Source organism: Salvelinus alpinus, chromosome 2 (assembly GCF_045679555.1).
Source record: "Salvelinus alpinus chromosome 2, SLU_Salpinus.1, whole genome shotgun sequence".
Classification (NCBI taxonomy): domain Eukaryota; kingdom Metazoa; phylum Chordata; class Actinopteri; order Salmoniformes; family Salmonidae; genus Salvelinus; species Salvelinus alpinus.
The window spans coordinates 29503286-29521867 of NC_092087.1; the positions used below are offsets into that span (position 1 = coordinate 29503286).

General features: G+C 46.9%; 1 protein-coding gene across 4 annotated transcripts in view; it reads left to right on the forward strand.

The window, feature by feature from the left end:
• LOC139558466 (ephrin type-B receptor 2-like) overlaps positions 1 to 18582 on the forward strand; it is a 156751-nt gene that overhangs the window by 98532 nt on the left and 39637 nt on the right. For 3 of the 4 annotated variants that reach the window (XM_071373624.1, XM_071373636.1, XM_071373632.1), the window contains exons 4-5: positions 1592 to 1747; positions 3409 to 3744. In XM_071373624.1, coding sequence (XP_071229725.1) covers positions 1592 to 1747; positions 3409 to 3744 — 492 coding nt within the window. The remainder of the gene's footprint in view (positions 1 to 1591; positions 1748 to 3408; positions 3745 to 18582) is intronic. The other variant, XM_071373640.1, reaches the window with a different exon arrangement.

The following is an 18582-nucleotide window of genomic DNA, read 5'->3' on the forward strand; positions in this document are numbered from 1 at the left end:
CATGGTGACTGGGAACTGGGATCTGTCTTCCTAGTAAAAACAGTGGGATTGAATCCAGATTTATTCTGCCTTGTGATTTGACCTTCTCCCAATAAAGCACATATTTTAATCCAGCTGTAATTGCCAGCTCAGACCAGGGATGGATAGGGATATGATTGTTTTATTTTTACTAGATATGGAACATAGTGAGAGTTTGTGAGATTATGGAAAGTAGTGAGAATTTGTGAGATGGGATATGATGCAGAGTATTCAACAGAATAAGGATCCCTCCAGATTGTTTTGTTTTTTTGCTCTGTGGGTTCCTGACCGATTCCAATGTTGCATAATGTATTCAGTGGTGTAGATGTATTTTTTTAGGTGCCGGAGAGCAAAAAAAGAGTAAATGACGTTACAGTCAGTGTGTACTGACTGATGTAGTCTATTGAATAATATTGGGCTATTCTATTGCTAAAATGCATCCTCCAAATGCAAACTCTGCTTATGCCTAGAAATGTTCGTCTTTTTAATACCCTCAAACACCGAAATATGCCATCATCACTGCCAATCGTCAATGATAATTCTCCACATTTTATGGGTGAAAGCTGCATCTGCATGCCAACCATTTGATCTCAAACAGTTTCACGGGAATAGCCTATGCATCTATAGTAGATGTTCTTAAATTATGTTACTATTGTTTTGTGAACACATTTTAGAAGATGGTGTTAACAAGCTATATACTACCTTCACATTTATTCAGCTAAACTTCATTCAATGACAACAGAGATAGTTCTCTGGTAGCATTGGTATATGGACATTCAGAACACTGTGGAGGTCATTCATAAGTGTGGCACCTTCTGCGTGTCAATTTGTCATGTGTTGCTTTAGCTCGTTGCTTTAGCTCGTCCCCACACCACTCCATCTCATCCTCTTCCGGATGGAGAGAGGTGGGTGGTGATTATCTCAAGCTGAACCAACCTCAGCTGGTTTGGCCCCAGTACAAAAACAGCTCTTGACATGGTGCTCGAGCAGGTGCTGCTGTGCATTCTGGGAAGGGTTCCACAGTGTGTGTGTGTGCGTGTGCATGCATGCATGCGCGCTTGAGTGTGTGGCGGGGCAGGTGGATCTGAGGTAAAGATAAAGAGAATTCAGAAAGAGTGAGTTTCACTGTAAATGGTAGTGCTTCACTGTTTTTTGAATGTGCACGAACACACACACACACACACACACACACACACACACACACACACACACACACACACACACACACACACACACACACACACACACACACACACACACACACATACACAGTTTCGATGCAGTGGTGTGTGATCAACGTCATCCCTATCCATGGCTGTATATTTTCCTCCCACTCAGGACTTTAAAGACTGCACTTAACAGGAAGTAGACTACTCCAGAAGATCTCAGGCAACTAGCGTGCTGTGAGCAAGCTGAATGATGAAAGAAAAACACAGTTGTCATCCCCACATACTTCCTTACATGAGATTATTTTGCATTGTGGCAGCTGGATGGCATATCTCGTAAAGTGAGATGCAGACAAACAGGAATATGTTCATATCTCATTTCTCTCTCTCTTGTGTTATTTTTCCAGCTTGTCCATCGGCCTTCTTCAAGCCTATACAGGGTGATGCATCCTGCATGCAGTGTCCAATCAACAGCCGTACCACCAATGAAGGAGCCACTAACTGTGTGTGCCGCAACGGTTACTATCGCACCGACTCAGATCCCATCCAGATGCCCTGCACAAGTACGTACTGTCAACTAAATGCACACACAGAAACACATACATGCACACTCGCACACTCACACTCTTTTAATTTCACACCCTGAGGAACTGACAGGAATCAGAAATCAAAGGATACCACAGCCTCTCTGAGCACAAACAGTCCGGTCAGAGAGGAGTCCTTCACATACACCCAGCACTGACATGCTCATAGAGCCCATGCCAACAGGTCTGGCCCAACACACAGGCCACCCTCCCTTCCTCACATCACAGAGCCCTGCTGCCCTCAGCCAAAGCAGAGGTTACTGGGCCAGGCCATACAGCATTGTAAGGGAACAGACGGAGAGAATAGCCTGGGCCAATATTCCTCTTGTCATGCCAATGAAGCCATTTAAATTGGAATTTGTGGTTGACGGAGGGTCTAAGAAAAGAGAAAGAAAGAGTGAGGGAAATACAGAAACAGATAGAGAGAGAGGAATATGCAGTATATACAGTGTGCTAAGAAAAGAGTAAGGGGGAGAGAGGAGAGACAGGGGGAAGAGAAGAAGTGAGAGAGAGGGAAGAGAAGAAGAGAAGAGAGACAGCTCCTTTCACCACCCTGGCAGTTTTTTTTATCTGTGAAAGGGAGAGGGAGAGAAAGATTTGAGCGCTTCCAACAAAGGAGATTTGCATAAGCCCGGCTCTGGGAGCAGAGCAGCTGAATGAGAAAGCAGCGTCACGTCGCTGGTATTAAACACAGCGGGCCCGGGCTGATTAAAGAAGGGAAACGGGCCCATTCGAGTGGCCCGCGAGCTAACTGGGGCCATTAGCTGCCCATCCCAACCCTCCCCAGGAAGGAGATGATGTTTACGAGGCTGTTTCGCATGATAGAGAGACACAGACAGACAGAGGGCCTCGATGGGCACTGCTCCAGGCCTGGAAGTCCCTTAATGGGAGCCAATTAAAAGGGCGGTTAAATAAGTGATCAATTCAGGTTTAGGAGTTTGTGGGCGGGGGGAATTTCCTTGTTTATCTCATTAGCCCTGGAGAGAGCATCCTCCCTAATTAGCTGCACATGCCCGTAAAAGATAAACAGTACTCATTGTACATTTGTTTGGGCTGTCAGTCAAATGTGATGCCATGGGGAATGTTACTTTCAACCAGTGATGCCTCTATAAGAAGTGGTTGTGTTTGAGGAACAGTCACTTTCTCTGTCTTGCAGTACGTCTACTTGGTGCTCTGCTGTACATAACTAACGGATTGAAACAGAAACATGTGGCATAATGGACATCAAAAGTCACCTCATGTTGAAGATCAGTGTGTTTAAATGGGCATCCTATTAAGTTGAGCATACCAGGCAAAGACCTCAAAGAGACTGTGCTCTATTTGTGGGCGTGTGGGTTCTCTCTTCTCCAGTGAAGGAGTTATTTGAGTAGAGTGATACTGGCTCTGGTATTCTCACCCCCCAGAACTCCAAGGACACAGGAAACATAATTCCCCTGCCAACATCTAAATGAAATGTCATGAAGTAGTGCTTTTGAACTGACTAGAGTAGATTGAGTCCCTATCATTTCTCCACATTTTTTTCTTTCACCTCAAGTCTGTAGGCAAACCATAGTCTACATATGAGACTTCTGTCAGTGCTTCTCACATTCCATACAGAAACCAACTAAGATGTTGACTGTATATTGTCTGTGTTTCTCCAGCGGTGCCGTCTGCTCCTCAGAATGTTCTGTCCATCGTGAATGAGACGTCTCTGATGCTGGAGTGGCAGCATCCTAGGGAGTCAGGTGGTCGTGAGGACGTGGTCTTCAACATCATCTGTAAGAGCTGTGGAGGGGGCCGGGGAGGCTGCACGCGCTGTGGCGACAACGTCCAGTTTGTACCCCGCCAGCTGGGTCTGACTGAGCCCCGGGTCTACATCAGTGACCTGCTGGCCCACACACAGTACACCTTTGAGGTGCAGGCCGTCAACGGTGTCTCTGACCAGAGCCCCTACTCACCACAGTACTCCTCCGTCAACATCACAACCAACCAGGCTGGTGTGTAGACCCTTCCTTATGTTCTCTCTGTCTCTCTCTGTCTCTCTCTGTCTCTCTGTCTCTCAATTAAATTACATTCAAATGGCTTTATTGGCTGGGGAAACATATGTTTACATTGCCAAAGCAAATGGAATAGACAATAAACAAAAGAGAAATAAACAATCAGTTAACATTATACTCAATGTTCTCTCTTAGCTATGCACGTGCGCAGTCAAGGAGTAGTCGCGAGACTGCCGCGCAGCTCCCCCGGGACTGCTGCGCAGAACAAATACTGTATCAGCCCACAGAGAGAAGCACCAGATTGAACTTCACTCAACTTTCGAAGGTTTTCCCTATTAGTTAACACTATCAACGTTTCTCTTTACTGTGGCAATTGTGATCAAATCAACGCAATATTAGCCACTTTCAATGCAACATCCCGAAATAAAACAAACTATGTAAGATATTTTGTTGTAGGCAGAATGCATCAGAGTAGGATTCTATTGCATTGACACACACTACTCAACCTGTACTCTACACAGACTTGTGCGGCATCACCAATCAGAGCTGCAGTAGGCCTATATACAAATAGACCATGGCCATATGGATCTGTGCCATTTACTTTGAACTGGACTGTGTTTATAGCTGTGGTCTTGAGTAGATGCACTTGTTCTGAGATCAAAGCAAGATCTGCATGTAGCCATGTGGGCACATTTTGTTCATATTCTTTGCTAGTTAGTGAGTTATTAGCCCAGTTATAGATCATTTGTAGTCAGCAATAGGGGAGGGACTGCTTCCTACAAGAGCACAAAACATGTACATTCCTAGACATCTTTGAAAAGCGAGTCAGGTAAAGAGCTTTTTTTATGTCTTAAAGGGGCAGTGTTGAATAAGAGAGACATGCTTGAATAATCTAAGTAGCCAATAAGCAGAGGTTAGCATAATTTGTCTGATTCGCTGTAATAATGGTATGAGAATAATAATGCATGTTATTTTGTAAAGTGGTTTCTTGCATCAACCCCGTTTTCAGTCACCTCCTTGTCTGAAGGACAAGTGGATAAACAGGTTAATGTCCAGCCCTGCATGTTTTCCCCCCCAAAAGTCTCATGGAATGTTGGCCTGCATTGAACACAACACATTGGCTGCTACTGTAGGCTGAATGATGGAACAGAGATTTCCATGTTAAAATGTTATGGGATGCATTTCTCCATTGTTTTTGATGGTAGGCCACTCTGGTAGGCCTACATTATGATCAAATAGCTACAGTAGCCTACTTGGCCACTGTTAAAACTGTAACTTAAAGCGGGTACAGCCTCAGTGATCACAGTAAATGCGCGCTGAAAGTTGCACAGATTTTCACAATGTTCAAGTTTGCGCTCAGCGGACCTGAAATTTGCTCAGTGCCGAGAAAATTCGAGGGAACATTGATTACTGTCACAAAAGTAAAAAAAATATTATAGACATTTCAAATGTTATATTATTGGCTATGTACAGTGTGTAACAATGTACAAATAGTTGAAGTACGAAAGGGAAAATAAATAATCAGATAAATATTGGTGGTATTTGTAATGTTTGTGCTCCAGTGGTTGCCCTTTTCTCATGGCAACGGGCCACAAATCTTGCTGCTGTGATTGCACACTGCGGTATTTCGCATAACAGATATGGGAGTTTATCAATGTTTGATTTGTTTTCACATTCTTTGCGAGTCTGTGTGAGCTTTGGGAAATATGTGTCTCTAATGTGGTCATACGTTTGGCAGGAGGTTAGTAAGTGTAGCTCACTTTCCACCTCAATTTGTGGGCAGTGGGCACATAGCCTGTCTTCTCTCTGTCTGTCTCTGTCTCTCTTGCGCACACACACACACACACACACACACACACACACACACACACACACACACACACACACACACACACACACACACACACACACACACACACACACACACACACACACACACACACACACACACACACACACACACACACACACACACAAACAATGATGCAGTCTAACTTTTCTCTAGTGTGGAGTCAGTATGCAGATCCGTTCTAAATCGAAGTGAGAGGACTGTTGATGATGTCTCAGGCAGGGTTTGATGGCCTGTTGGTCCTCAGAGTGTGAGCTCATCAGGGCTCTCAGACAGAGTAGCTGAGTGAGCACTACTTTCCCTCACTACTTTCCCTCCCCTGACTGCTGCTCAGTGATTATAGTCGTAACATCTCAGGCCCTTACTTTATCCACCCACTCAGTTCTAATCTTACTTTGAAGCTTATAAAGTCTTTGGTAATATGCCTTGAATTCACTGTGATCCCCATTCCCTCTATGAGTTACATTATAACTGCACCCAAAACAGTAATGGGACGATTAGTAAGAGACCACTGTCTTTCCAGTGAATAATAACATTTAATCAAAAACAGGTCTGTGTGATTGGCCTACCTTTTTCATCTTTGGGATCTTGGAGGAACATGCTCCAATCACTGGCTGTCTCCTGTAACTATGGTAGCTGTGCATGTTTCCACTGTGTGCTTTGTGGTTGCACATGACTGCGCCTCCATTATTTCATCCAAGCAGCAGCATTGATTTGCTCTTTAATTGTCTGTATGAAACGCATCATTTGGTGTGCCAGGCTGTGCTGCCTGAGCACTGATGACTGGGGATACGAGCTACAGGCTTTATCTACGCCATGGCTTTGTGTCCTGTTGGCAGTATGCGTAAGTGCCTGTCATCTCTCATCTGACTGGACTGAGGGGAGCCTTCTATGGCTGGGCTCCCCAAAGCCCTATGTTACTGTGCATTATTAAAGTGGACATATTGGCTGTGTTCAACTATACAACTTCCTCCTCCTTTACCTCCTACTTTAGTTCTTAAGCTGATGTGACTCGCTATGATTCAAGCGAGGGAGTTTGCAGAGATGCAAGGAAGATCTAAGGTAGTAAAGAGGCAGAAACAGTTATGCATTTTGTGGAATACAGTATATGTATTATTAATCAAATGGCCACCCGGACTATTTACACTGCTGCTACTCACTGTTTATTAATCTATGCATAGTCACTTCAGCCCTACCTACATGTACAAATTACCTTGACTGACCTGTACACTGTCACGCCCTGACCGTAGAGAGCTTTTTATGTCTCTATTTTGGTTTGGTCAGGGTGTGATTTGGGTGGGCATTCTATGTTCCTTTTCCTATGATTGGTATTTCTGTGTGTTTGGCAGGGTGTGGTTCTCAATCAGAGGCAGCTGTCTATCGTTGTCTCTGATTGAGAACCATACTTAGGTTGCCTTTTCCCACCTGTATTTGTGGGTAGTTGTCTATGTGTAGTTGCATGTCAGCACTCGGTTTAAATAGCTTCACGTTCGTTTTGTTGTTTTGTTAGTTTGTTTAGTGTTTATTCGATTATTAAAGAAGAATGTATTCAAATCACGCTGCGCCTTGGTCTCATCGTTATGACGAACGTGACATACCCCCTGTATATAGCCTCGTCATTGTTATTTTATTGTGTTCCTTTTTTAATGATTTTTTACGTTTGTTAATTTGGTAAATATTTTCTTAATTCTTTCTTGAATTGCACTGTTGGTTAAGGGCTTGTAAGTAAGCATTTCACGGTAAGGTCTACTACACCTGTTGTATTCGGCGCATGTGACAAATAAAGTTGGATTTGATTTAATTTGATATGGGCGTCTCTCCGATGAATTAATATAACTGGCTAATTGAATGTTTGTATTGAAAGAACCACCTCTTTTTGATAGTGTGATAGTGAGTGGTTGTTGTGTGGGTTAATGAGGGACCTCAGAGTGCAGTAAAGCCTTTTAATGAGGCCCCTGCCTCAACTCTTCCTCACTGGGCCACATTAAGTCTGCCGCCCCTGCCCCAGCCTTCTCTACTACCCCTCCTGAACCCCCCTTCCCCTGCCGTGGGGTCTTGGCGGAAATTGGGGGGCTCTGCGCCGTATCCACTGAAGTGGCCGTCACTTTGGATTACAGCGCCTGGGCTACCGTCAGAGAGAGTTGTGAAAGAGACTGAACTCTGGCTCACTCCCCCTCTTCCTGCCCTGTGACCAGCCTGGCTCTTGCCTGGGATAGAGAGGCAGAGTGCTGTGTGGTTCCACAGTGGGCTGGGGCTGGGGTCAATGGGACCAGGGGCCTGTAATTGCATCTGGTTTGGGAGGCTTGGAGGTTACATAAACATGTCACCCCTAATTAACAGAGCTGCCGTCGTACCCCCCCTTACGTTACGGAGAGAGAGAGAAAGTGTGTGTGTGTGTGTTTTTGTTAATCAGACACGTTTGGACCTAAAGCTGTACCAAGCATTTAGCTGCATCCGCAATAACATCTGCTAAACTGTGTTTGCAACCAATACAATTTGATTTGATTTGATTTTCAGGGGGGCGGGTGTTCCTTGAAAAAACAAATAAAAAAGTAAATTGGATGTGACTTGTGTGAATGTTTTTCTCTCATGTGAATGGCTCCCGTCCTCAGCTGTTGGGACTTGTTGACGAGGGGGAAATTAACAAGGTGTGAGGAGACGAAGGTAAAGTTCTCATTCACCACCCCCAATCAGCACATAACTATAGCTATAAACAATGATAAGAGAGAGAGGGAGAGAGACAGAGAGAGAGACATAAAGAAACAGAAGGGGGTAGGTAGAGTGAAGAAAGGGGGAGGGCGTTAGAGGTCATTTGATGTGACCCTGAGGCAGCATGTCTGTGGCAGAGGAGGGGCGGCAGAACAGAGTGGGGAGTGTGTTTTGTGAGACACAAAGGTTTGATGATGACTTGACAAGCCCTCAGATGAGCGGTGATGCCTCAGTCTACCAACATACACAGAATACTTTCTGCAACCCTCTGGTAATACTATTAGATCTGGAATGTTAATACAGGAGTTGCTTGCCTGGGTTATATTGCTTTAGTGATTGATCTGCTGTGTGGCACGGGAGCAGCCTTAACAAGGCCTTATTGAGCAAAAACACTATGTTTTATAGAGGCTGTCTCCTCTGGGGCTGGAATGACACCCCTGGGCTGTGGGAAAGCACAGAAAACACCCACACACTTGTATAGGGGACAAACGGCTAAAGACAAAGCTAGCCTTTACCTTTCATTCATAAGGATTCATTTTTTATTTATTTTTCTTTCACCTTTATTTAACCAGGTAAGCTAGTTGAGAACAAGTTTTCATTTACAACTGCGACCTGGCCAAGATGAAGCAAAGCAGTGCGACACAAACAACAACACAGAGTTACACATGGAATAAACAAGCATACAGTCAATAACACAATAGAAGAAAAAGAAAGTCTATATACAGTGTGTGCAAATGGCGTGAGAAGGTAAGGCAATAAATAGGCCATAGTAGCGAAGTAATTACAATTTAGCAGATTAACACTGGAGTGATAGATGAGCAGATGATGATGTGCAAGTAGAGATACTGGTGTGCAAAAGAGCAGAAAAGTAAATAAAAACAATATGGGGATGAGGTAGGTATGTTGGGTGGGCTATTTACAGATGGACTATATACAGCTGCAGCGATCGGTTAGCTGCTCAGATAGCTGATGTTTAAAGTTAGTGAGGGAAATAGAAGTCTCCAGCTTCAGCGATTTTTGCAATTCATTCCAGTCACTGGCAGCAGAGAACTGGAAGGAAAGGCAACCAAAGGAGGTTTTGGCTTTGGGGATGACCAGTGAGATATACCTGCTGGAGCGCGTGCTACGGGTGGGTGTTGTTATCGTGACCAGTGAGCTGAGATAAGGCAGAGCTTTACCTAGCATAGAATTACAGATGACCTGGAGCCAGTGGGTCTGGCAACGAATATGTAGCGATTGGCCAGCCAACTAGAGAATACAGGTCGCAGTGGTGGGTGGTATAAGGGGCTTTGGTAACAAAACGGATGGCACTGTGATCGACTGCATCCAGTTTGCTGAGTAGTGTATTGGAAGCTATTTTGTAGATGACATCGCTGAAGTCCAGGATCTGTAAGATAGTCAGTTTTACTAGGGTAAGTTTGGCGGCGTGAGTGAAGGAGGCTTTGTTGCGAAATAGAAAGCCGATTCTAGATTTGATTTTGGATTGGAGATGTTTAATATGAGTCTGGAAGGAGAGTTTACAGTCTAGCCAGACACCTAGGTATTTGTAGTTGTCCACATATTCTAGGTCAGAACCGTTCAGAGTAGTGATGCTAGTCGGGCGGGCGGGTGTGGGCAGCGAACGGTTGAAAAGCATGCATTTGGTTTTACTAGCGTTTAAGAGCAGTTGGAGGCCACGGAAGGAGTGTTGTATGACATTGAAGCTCGTTTGGAGGTTTGTTAACTTCTTATGGCTGAAGTCCCGTTAACGGGATCGATATGACAACAGCCAGTCGAAGTGCAGGGCGCCATATTCAAAAAACAGAAATCTCATAATTAAAATTCCTCAGACATTCATGTGTCTTATATCATTTTAAAGGTAATCTTGTTGTTAATCCCACCAAAGTGTCCGATTTCAAATAGGCTTTTCAGCGAAAGCACTACAAACGTTAGGTCTATGTTCGGTCACCACAAATTATGTTAGGTCACCACAAAACCACAATAACCACAGCCATTTTGTCCAGCTAAAGATAGCTTCACAAAAACCAGAATAGAGATAAAAATGAATCACTAACCTTCGATTATTTTCATCAGATGACACTCATAGGACTTCATGTTACACAATACATGCATGTTTTGTTTGATTAAAGTCATATTTATATAAAAAAATCTGAGTTTACATTGAGGCAACTAGATTCACTAGTTGCAAAAACATCAAGTGACTTTGCATAGCCCATCGTTTCAACAGAAATACTCATCATAAATATAGATGATAATACAAGTTATACACATTGAATTATAGATATACCTCTCCTTAATGCAACCGCAGTGTCAGATTTCAAAAAAACTTGACGGAAAAATAAAGGCACGCTATAATCTGAGACGGCGCTCAAAAGTAAAATACCACAGCTGCAAAGATGGCATCACCATAAACAAGAAAATACGTTATAAATATTCCCTTACCTTTGATGATCTACACCAGAAAGCACACCAGGAATCCCAGGTCCACAATAAATGTTTGTTTTGTTCGAAAAAATCTGTTATTTATGTCCAATTGTTAGCGTGTTTGGTAAACATGTCCAAGCGCTAATTCTGGTCAGCTTTATATCGGACAAAAATGTCAAAATGTGATATTACCGGTCGAAGAAACATTTCAAACTAAGTACAGAATCAATCATTAGGATGTTTTTAACATATAGCTTCAACAAAGTTCCAACCGGAACCGGAAGTTCCAAGTGGCTTCCATGAGGAAAAAGCATGATCAGAAAATGGCTGCTTGATGGACACATGACTGATTCTGCTATCATTCTCTCCCACAACATCATAGAAGTCTCATTATAATTTCTATTGATGGTTGACATCTAGTGGAACCCCTAGGCAGTGCACAATCATTCATAACTCAAGGGGATTTCATTGGGGACTCTGGTGAATACATACAAGCTCAGATTTCTGACTTCCTGTTTTGATTTCAACTCAGGATTTTGCCTGCCAATATGAGTTCTGTTAATCTCACAGACATAATTCAAACAGTTTTAGAAACTTTAGAGTGTTTTCTATCCAATACTAATAATAATATGCAAATATTAGGAACTATGACTGAGGAGCAGGCCATTTGATATGGGCACCTTTCATCCAAGCTACTCAATACTGCCCCTTCAGCCATAAGAAGTTAACACAGTGTCCAAAGAAGGGCCAGATGTATACATAATGGTGTCGTCTGCGTAGAGGTGGATCAGGGAATCGCCCGCAGCAAGAGCGACATTGTTGATATATTCAGAGAAAAGAGTCGGCCCGAGAATTGAACCCTGTGGTACAAATGAAGGTTAATCATTCATCACACACACATACAGTACACAATCTCTCTCTCGCTTGCTGTCTCTCTCTCTCTGTTAGCCCACATTCATCATTTAGGGGATAAAATGGTTGCTAAAACAATACCATCCCCCTCTGACTGTTTAATCAGACCCATCCCGACAGCTCATGTAATTTTGTCCTGAGCTCTAAAAGACAGAGGGACTGCTGGTCTAAGTTCACTTCACTACTCTGGTCCGACATATACACATGCACGCGCAAGCACACACACAAACACTCACACACATTCTGAAGGGCTGTTTGATTGAATGACAAACACAGACAAGCCCAACACCAGAGCTGTCAATGAGTGACCGATATGAGAGGAATTACTGTTATCACTGTGTCAGTCATGTCTGACGGGAAAGTCTTTTACACTACTCAAAAATATGTGTTTGGGGTGACTCACAATAAAAAAATATGATGAGCACATAGAATGTCGTGTCCCATTTTGTGTTGTCTTACAGGCAGTGAATCACATTTATTGTAGGTGCAGGGGTAGTCATATTTCAGCTCAATAGTGATTATCCTGGTTATCAGTAGTTACATTGTGGTAGCAGGAACAATATTCCCCCCTCCCTCAATCAAAACCATTAGCATTCTGCGTGGAACTTCCATGGAGCCCTGCAGTCGATGACGAAGACTTCCATATACCCATCTATGCTTCTTACTATGTTCTGTACAGTGTCTAGCTCTATTAAATTGTAGAGGACGTATTTGTTTAGGCATTTCATTAGCCCACGGTAAGCCAGGGAAGCTGCTGCTAATATCGGAAGGAAGGGGAGACTGAATTGGTTTCTTATCAAGTGAACAGCTCATTGTGGGACTGAATCCCATTACTCAGCTCAGGGGTGGCTGCTGTAATCTGGTGCACCACTATCATACAACTGGGGAAGATGTACCACTTCATTATCCCCCAAATTGCCAGGCCGTACTGTAACCAGTCCTCTAGGGACAAACTGTAACCAGGCCACTAGGGACGAACTGTAACCAGGCCACAAGGGACGAACTGTAACCAGGCCACAAGGGACGAACTGTGACCAGGCCACAAGGGACGAACTGTGACCAGGCCACTAGGGGAGAACTGTAACCAGGCCACTAGGGGAGAACTGTAACCAGGCCACTAGGGGATAACTGTAACTAGGCCACTAGGGGAGAACTGTAACCAGACCACTAGGGAGAACTGTAACCAGGCCACTCGGTACGAACTGTAACCAGGCCACTAGGGGAGAACTGTAACCAGGCCACTAGGGGAGAACTGTAACCAGGCCACTAGGGACGAACTGTAACCAGACCAAATGGGACGAACTGTAACCAGACCACTAGGGGAGAACTGTAACTAGGCCAATAGGGGAGAACTGTAACCAGGCCACTAGGGACAAACTGTAACCAGGCTACTAGGGGAGAACTGTAACCAGGCCACTAGGGGAGAACTGTAACCAGACCACTAGGGGAGAACTGTAACCAGGCCACTAGGGACAAACTGTAACCAGGCTACTAGGGGAGAACTGTAACCAGGCCACTAGGGGAGAACTGTAACCAGACCACTAGGGACAAACTGTAACCAGACCACTAGGGACAAACTGTAACCAGACCACTAGGGGAGAACTGTAACCAGGCCACTAGGGACGAACTGTAACCAGACCACTAGGGACGAACTGTAACCAGACCACTAGGGACGAACTGTAACCAGACCACTAGGGACGAACTGTAACCAGGCCACTAGGGACGAACTGTAACCAGGCCACTAGGGACGAACTGTAACCAGGCCACCAGGGACGAACTGTAACCAGGCCACTAGGGGAGAACTGTAACCAGACCACTAGGGGTGAACTGTAACCAGGCCACTAGGGGAGAACTGTAAACAGACCACTAGGGGATAACTGTAACTAGGCCACTAGGGGAGAACTGTAACCAGACCACTAGGGACGAACTGTAACCAGGCCACTAGGGGAGAACTGTAACCAGACCACTAGGAGAGAACTGTATCCAGGCCACTAGGGGAGAACTGTAACCAGGCCACTAGGGGAAAACTGTAACCAGGCCACTAGGGGAGAACTGTAACCAGACCACTAGGGGAGAACTGCAACCAGACCACTAGGGACGAACTGTAACCAGGCCACTAGGGGAGAACTGTAACCAGACCACTAGGGACGAACTGTAACCAGGCCACTAGGGGAGAACTGTAACCAGGCCACTAGGGGAGAACTGTAACCAGACCACTCGGTACGAACTGTAACCAGGCCACTAGGGGAGAACTGTAACCAGGCCACTAGGGGAGAACTGTAACCAGACCACTAGGGACGAACTGTAACCAGCCCACTAGGGGAGAACTGTAACCAGGCCACTAGGGGAGAACTGTAACCAGGCCACTAGGGACGAACCGTAACCAGGCCACTAGGGGAGAACCGTAACCAGACCACTAGGGGAGAACTGTAACCAGGCCACTAGGGACGAACTGTAACCAGGCCACTAGGAGAGAACTTTAACCAGACCACTAGGGGAGAACTGTAACCAGGCCACTAGGGACGAACTGTAACCAGGCCACTAGGGGAGAACTGTAACCAGGCCACTAGGGGAGAACTGTAACCAGGCCACTAGGGACGAACTGTAACCAGGCCACTAGGGACAGACTGTAACCAGGCCACTAGGGGAGAACTGTAACCAGGCCACTAGGGGATAACTGTAACCAGACCAATAGGGGAGAACTGTAACCAGGCCACTAGGGACAGACTGTAACCAGGCCACTAGGGGAGAACTGTAACCAGGCCACTAGGGATGAACTGTAACCAGACCACTAGGGGAGAACTGTAACCAGGCCACTAGGGGAGAACTGTAACCAGACCACTAGGGGAGAACTGTAACCAGACCACTAGGGACAAACTGTAACCAGACCACTAGGGGAGAACTGTAACCAGGCCACTAGGGACGAACTGTAACCAGACCACTAGGGACGAACTGTAACCAGACCACTAGGGACGAACTGTAACCAGACCACTAGGGACGAACTGTAACCAGGCCACTAGGGACGAACTGTAACCAGGCCACTAGGGACGAACTGTAACGAGGCCACCAGGGACGAACTGTAACCAGGCCACTAGGGGAGAACTGCAACCAGACCACTAGGGACGAACTGTAACCAGGCCACTAGGGGAGAACTGTAAACAGACCACTAGGGGATAACTGTAACTAGGCCACTAGGGGAGAACTGTAACCAGACCACTAGGGACGAACTGTAACCAGGCCACTAGGGGAGAACTGTAACCAGACCACTAGGGGAGAACTGTAACCAGGCCACTAGGGGAGAACTGTAACCAGGCCACTAGGGGAGAACTGTAACCAGGCCACTAGGGGAGAACTGTAACCAGACCACTAGGGGAGAACTGTAACCAGGCCACTAGGGACGAACTGTAACCAGGCCACTAGGGGAGAACTGTAACCAGACCACTAGGGACGAACTGTAACCAGGCCACTAGGGGAGAACTGTAACCAGGCCACTAGGGGCAGAACTGTAACCAGACCACTAGGGGACGAACTGTAACCAGGCCACTAGGGGAGAACTGTAACCAGGCCACTAGGGGAGAACTGTAACCAGACCACTAGGGACGAACTGTAACCAGCCCACTAGGGGAGAACTGTAACCAGGCCACTAGGGGAGAACTGTAACCAGGCCACTAGGGACGAACTGTAACCAGGCCACTAGGGGAGAACTGTAACCAGGCCACTAGGGACGAACCGTAACCAGGCCACTAGGGGAGAACCGTAACCAGACCACTAGGGGAGAACTGTAACCAGGCCACTAGGGACGAACTGTAACCAGGCCACTAGGAGAGAACTTTAACCAGACCACTAGGGGAGAACTGTAACCAGGCCACTAGGGACGAACTGTAACCAGGCCACTAGGGGAGAACTGTAACCAGGCCACTAGGGGAGAACTGTAACCAGGCCACTAGGGACGAACTGTACCCAGGCCACTAGGGACAGACTGTAACCAGGCCACTAGGGGAGAACTGTAACCAGGCCACTAGGGGAGAACTGTAACCAGACCAATAGGGGAGAACTGTAACCAGGCCACTAGGGACAGACTGTAACCAGGCCACTAGGGGAGAACTGTAACCAGGCCACTAGGGATGAACTGTAACCAGACCACTAGGGGAGAACTGTAACCAGGCCAATAGGGGAGAACTGTAACCAGGCCACTAGGGACAGACTGTAACCAGGCCACTAGGGGAGAACTGTAACCAGGCCACTAGGGGAGAACTGTAACCAGACCACTAGGGGAGAACTGTAACCAGACCACTAGGGACAAACTGTAACCAGACCACTAGGGGAGAACTGTAACCAGGCCACTAGGGGAGAACTGTAACCAGGCCACTAGGGGAGAACTGTAACCAGACCACTAGGGGAGAACTGTAACCAGGCCACTAGGGGAGAACTGTAAACAGACCACTAGGGGAGAACTGTAACCAGACCACTAGGGACAAACTGTAACCAGACCACTAGGGACGAACTGTAACCATGCCACTAGGGGAGAACTGTAACCAGACCACTAGGGGAGAACTGTAACCAGGCCACTAGGGGAGAACTGTAAACAGACCACTAGGGGATAACTGTAACTAGGCCACTAGGGGAGAACTGTAACCAGACCACTAGGGACGAACTGTAACCAGGCCACTAGGGGAGAACTGTAACCAGACCACTAGGGACGAACTGTAACCAGACCACTAGGGGAGAACTGTAACCAGGCCACTAGGGGAGAACTGTAACCAGACCACTAGGGACGAACTGTAACCAGACCACTAGGGGAGAACTGTAACCAGGCCACTAGGGACGAACTGTAACCAGGCCACTAGGGACGAACTGTAACCAGACCACTAGGGGAGAACTGTAACCAGGCCACTAGGGGAGAACTGTAACCAGACCACTAGGGACAAACTGTAACCAGACCACTAGGGGAGAACTGTAACCAGGCCACTAGGGGAGAACTGTAACCAGGCCACTAGGGACGAACTGTAACCAGGCCACTAGGGACGAACTGTAACCAGGCCACTAGGGGAGAACTGTAACCAGGCCACTAGGGGAGAACTGTAACCAGGCCACTAGGGGAGAACTGTAACCAGGCCACTAGGGGAGAACTGTAACCAGGCCACTAGGGGAGAACTGTAACCAGGCTACTAGGGGAGAACTGTAACCAGGCCACTAGGGGAGAACTGTAACCAGGCCACTAGGGACGAACTGTAACCAGACCACTAGGGACGAACTGTAACCAGGCCACTAGGGGTGAACTGTAACCAGACCACTAGGGACGAACTGTAACCAGGCCACTAGGGGAGAACTGTAAACAGACCACTAGGGACGAACTGTAACCAGGCCACTAGGGGTGAACTGTAACCAGACCACTAGGGACGAACCGTAACCAGGCCACTAGGGGAGAACTGTAACCAGACCACTAGGGGAGAACTGTAACCAGGCCACTAGGGGAGAACTGTAAACAGACCACTAGGGGATAACTGTAACTAGGCCACTAGGGGAGAACTGTAACCAGACCATTAGGGACGAACTGTCACCAGACCACTAGGGGAGAACTGTAACCAGGCCACCAGGGACAAACTGTAACCAGGCCACTAGGGACGAACTGTAACCAGGCCACCAGGGACGAACTGTAACCAGGCCACTAGGGGAGAACTGTAACCAGACCACTAGGGGAGAACTGTAACCAGGCCACTAGGGGAGAACTGTAACCAGACCACTAGGGACGAACTGTAACCAGACCACTAGGGGAGAACTGTAACCAGGCCACTAGGGGAGAACTGTAAACAGACCACTAGGGACGAACTGTAACCAGGCCACTAGGGGAGAACTGTAACCAGACCACTAGGGACGAACTGTAACCAGGCCACTAGGGGAGAACTGCAACCAGACCACTAGGGACGAACTGTAACCAGACCACTAGGGGACGAACTGTAACCAGACCACTAGGGGACGAACTGTAACCAGGCCACTAGGGACGAACCGTAACCAGGCCACTAGGGGAGAACCGTAACCAGACCACTAGGGGAGAACTGTAACCAGGCCACTAGGGACGAACTGTAACCAGGCCACTAGGAGAGAACTTTAACCAGACCACTAGGGGAGAACTGTAACCAGGCCACTAGGGACGAACTGTAACCAGGCCACTAGGGGAGAACTGTAACCAGGCCACTAGGGGAGAACTGTAACCAGGCCACTAGGGACGAACTGTACCCAGGCCACTAGGGACAGAACTGTAACCAGGCCACTAGGGGAGAACTGTAACCAGGCCACTAGGGGAGAACTGTAACCAGACCACTAGGGGAGAACTGTAACCAGGCCACTAGGGGCAGAACTGTAACCAGGCCACTAGGGGAGAACTGTAACCAGGCCACTAGGGATGAACTGTAACCAGACCACTAGGGGAGAACTGTAACCAGGCCAATAGGGGAGAACTGTAACCAGGCCACTAGGGACAGACTGTAACCAGGCCACTAGGGGAGAACTGTAACCAGGCCACTAGGGGAGAACTGTAACCAGACCACTAGGGGAGAACTGTAACCAGACCACTAGGGACAAACTGTAACCAGACCACTAGGGGAGAACTGTAACCAGGCCACTAGGGGAGAACTGTAACCAGGCCACTAGGGGAGAACTGTAACCAGACCACTAGGGGAGAACTGTAACCAGGCCACTAGGGGAGAACTGTAAACAGACCACTAGGGGAGAACTGTAACCAGACCACTAGGGACAAACTGTAACCAGACCACTAGGGACGAACTGTAACCAGGCCACTAGGGGAGAACTGTAACCAGACCACTAGGGGAGAACTGTAACCAGGCCACTAGGGGAGAACTGTAACCAGACCACTAGGGGAGAACTGTAACCAGGCCACTAGGGGAGAACTGTAACCAGACCACTAGGGACGAACTGTAACCAGG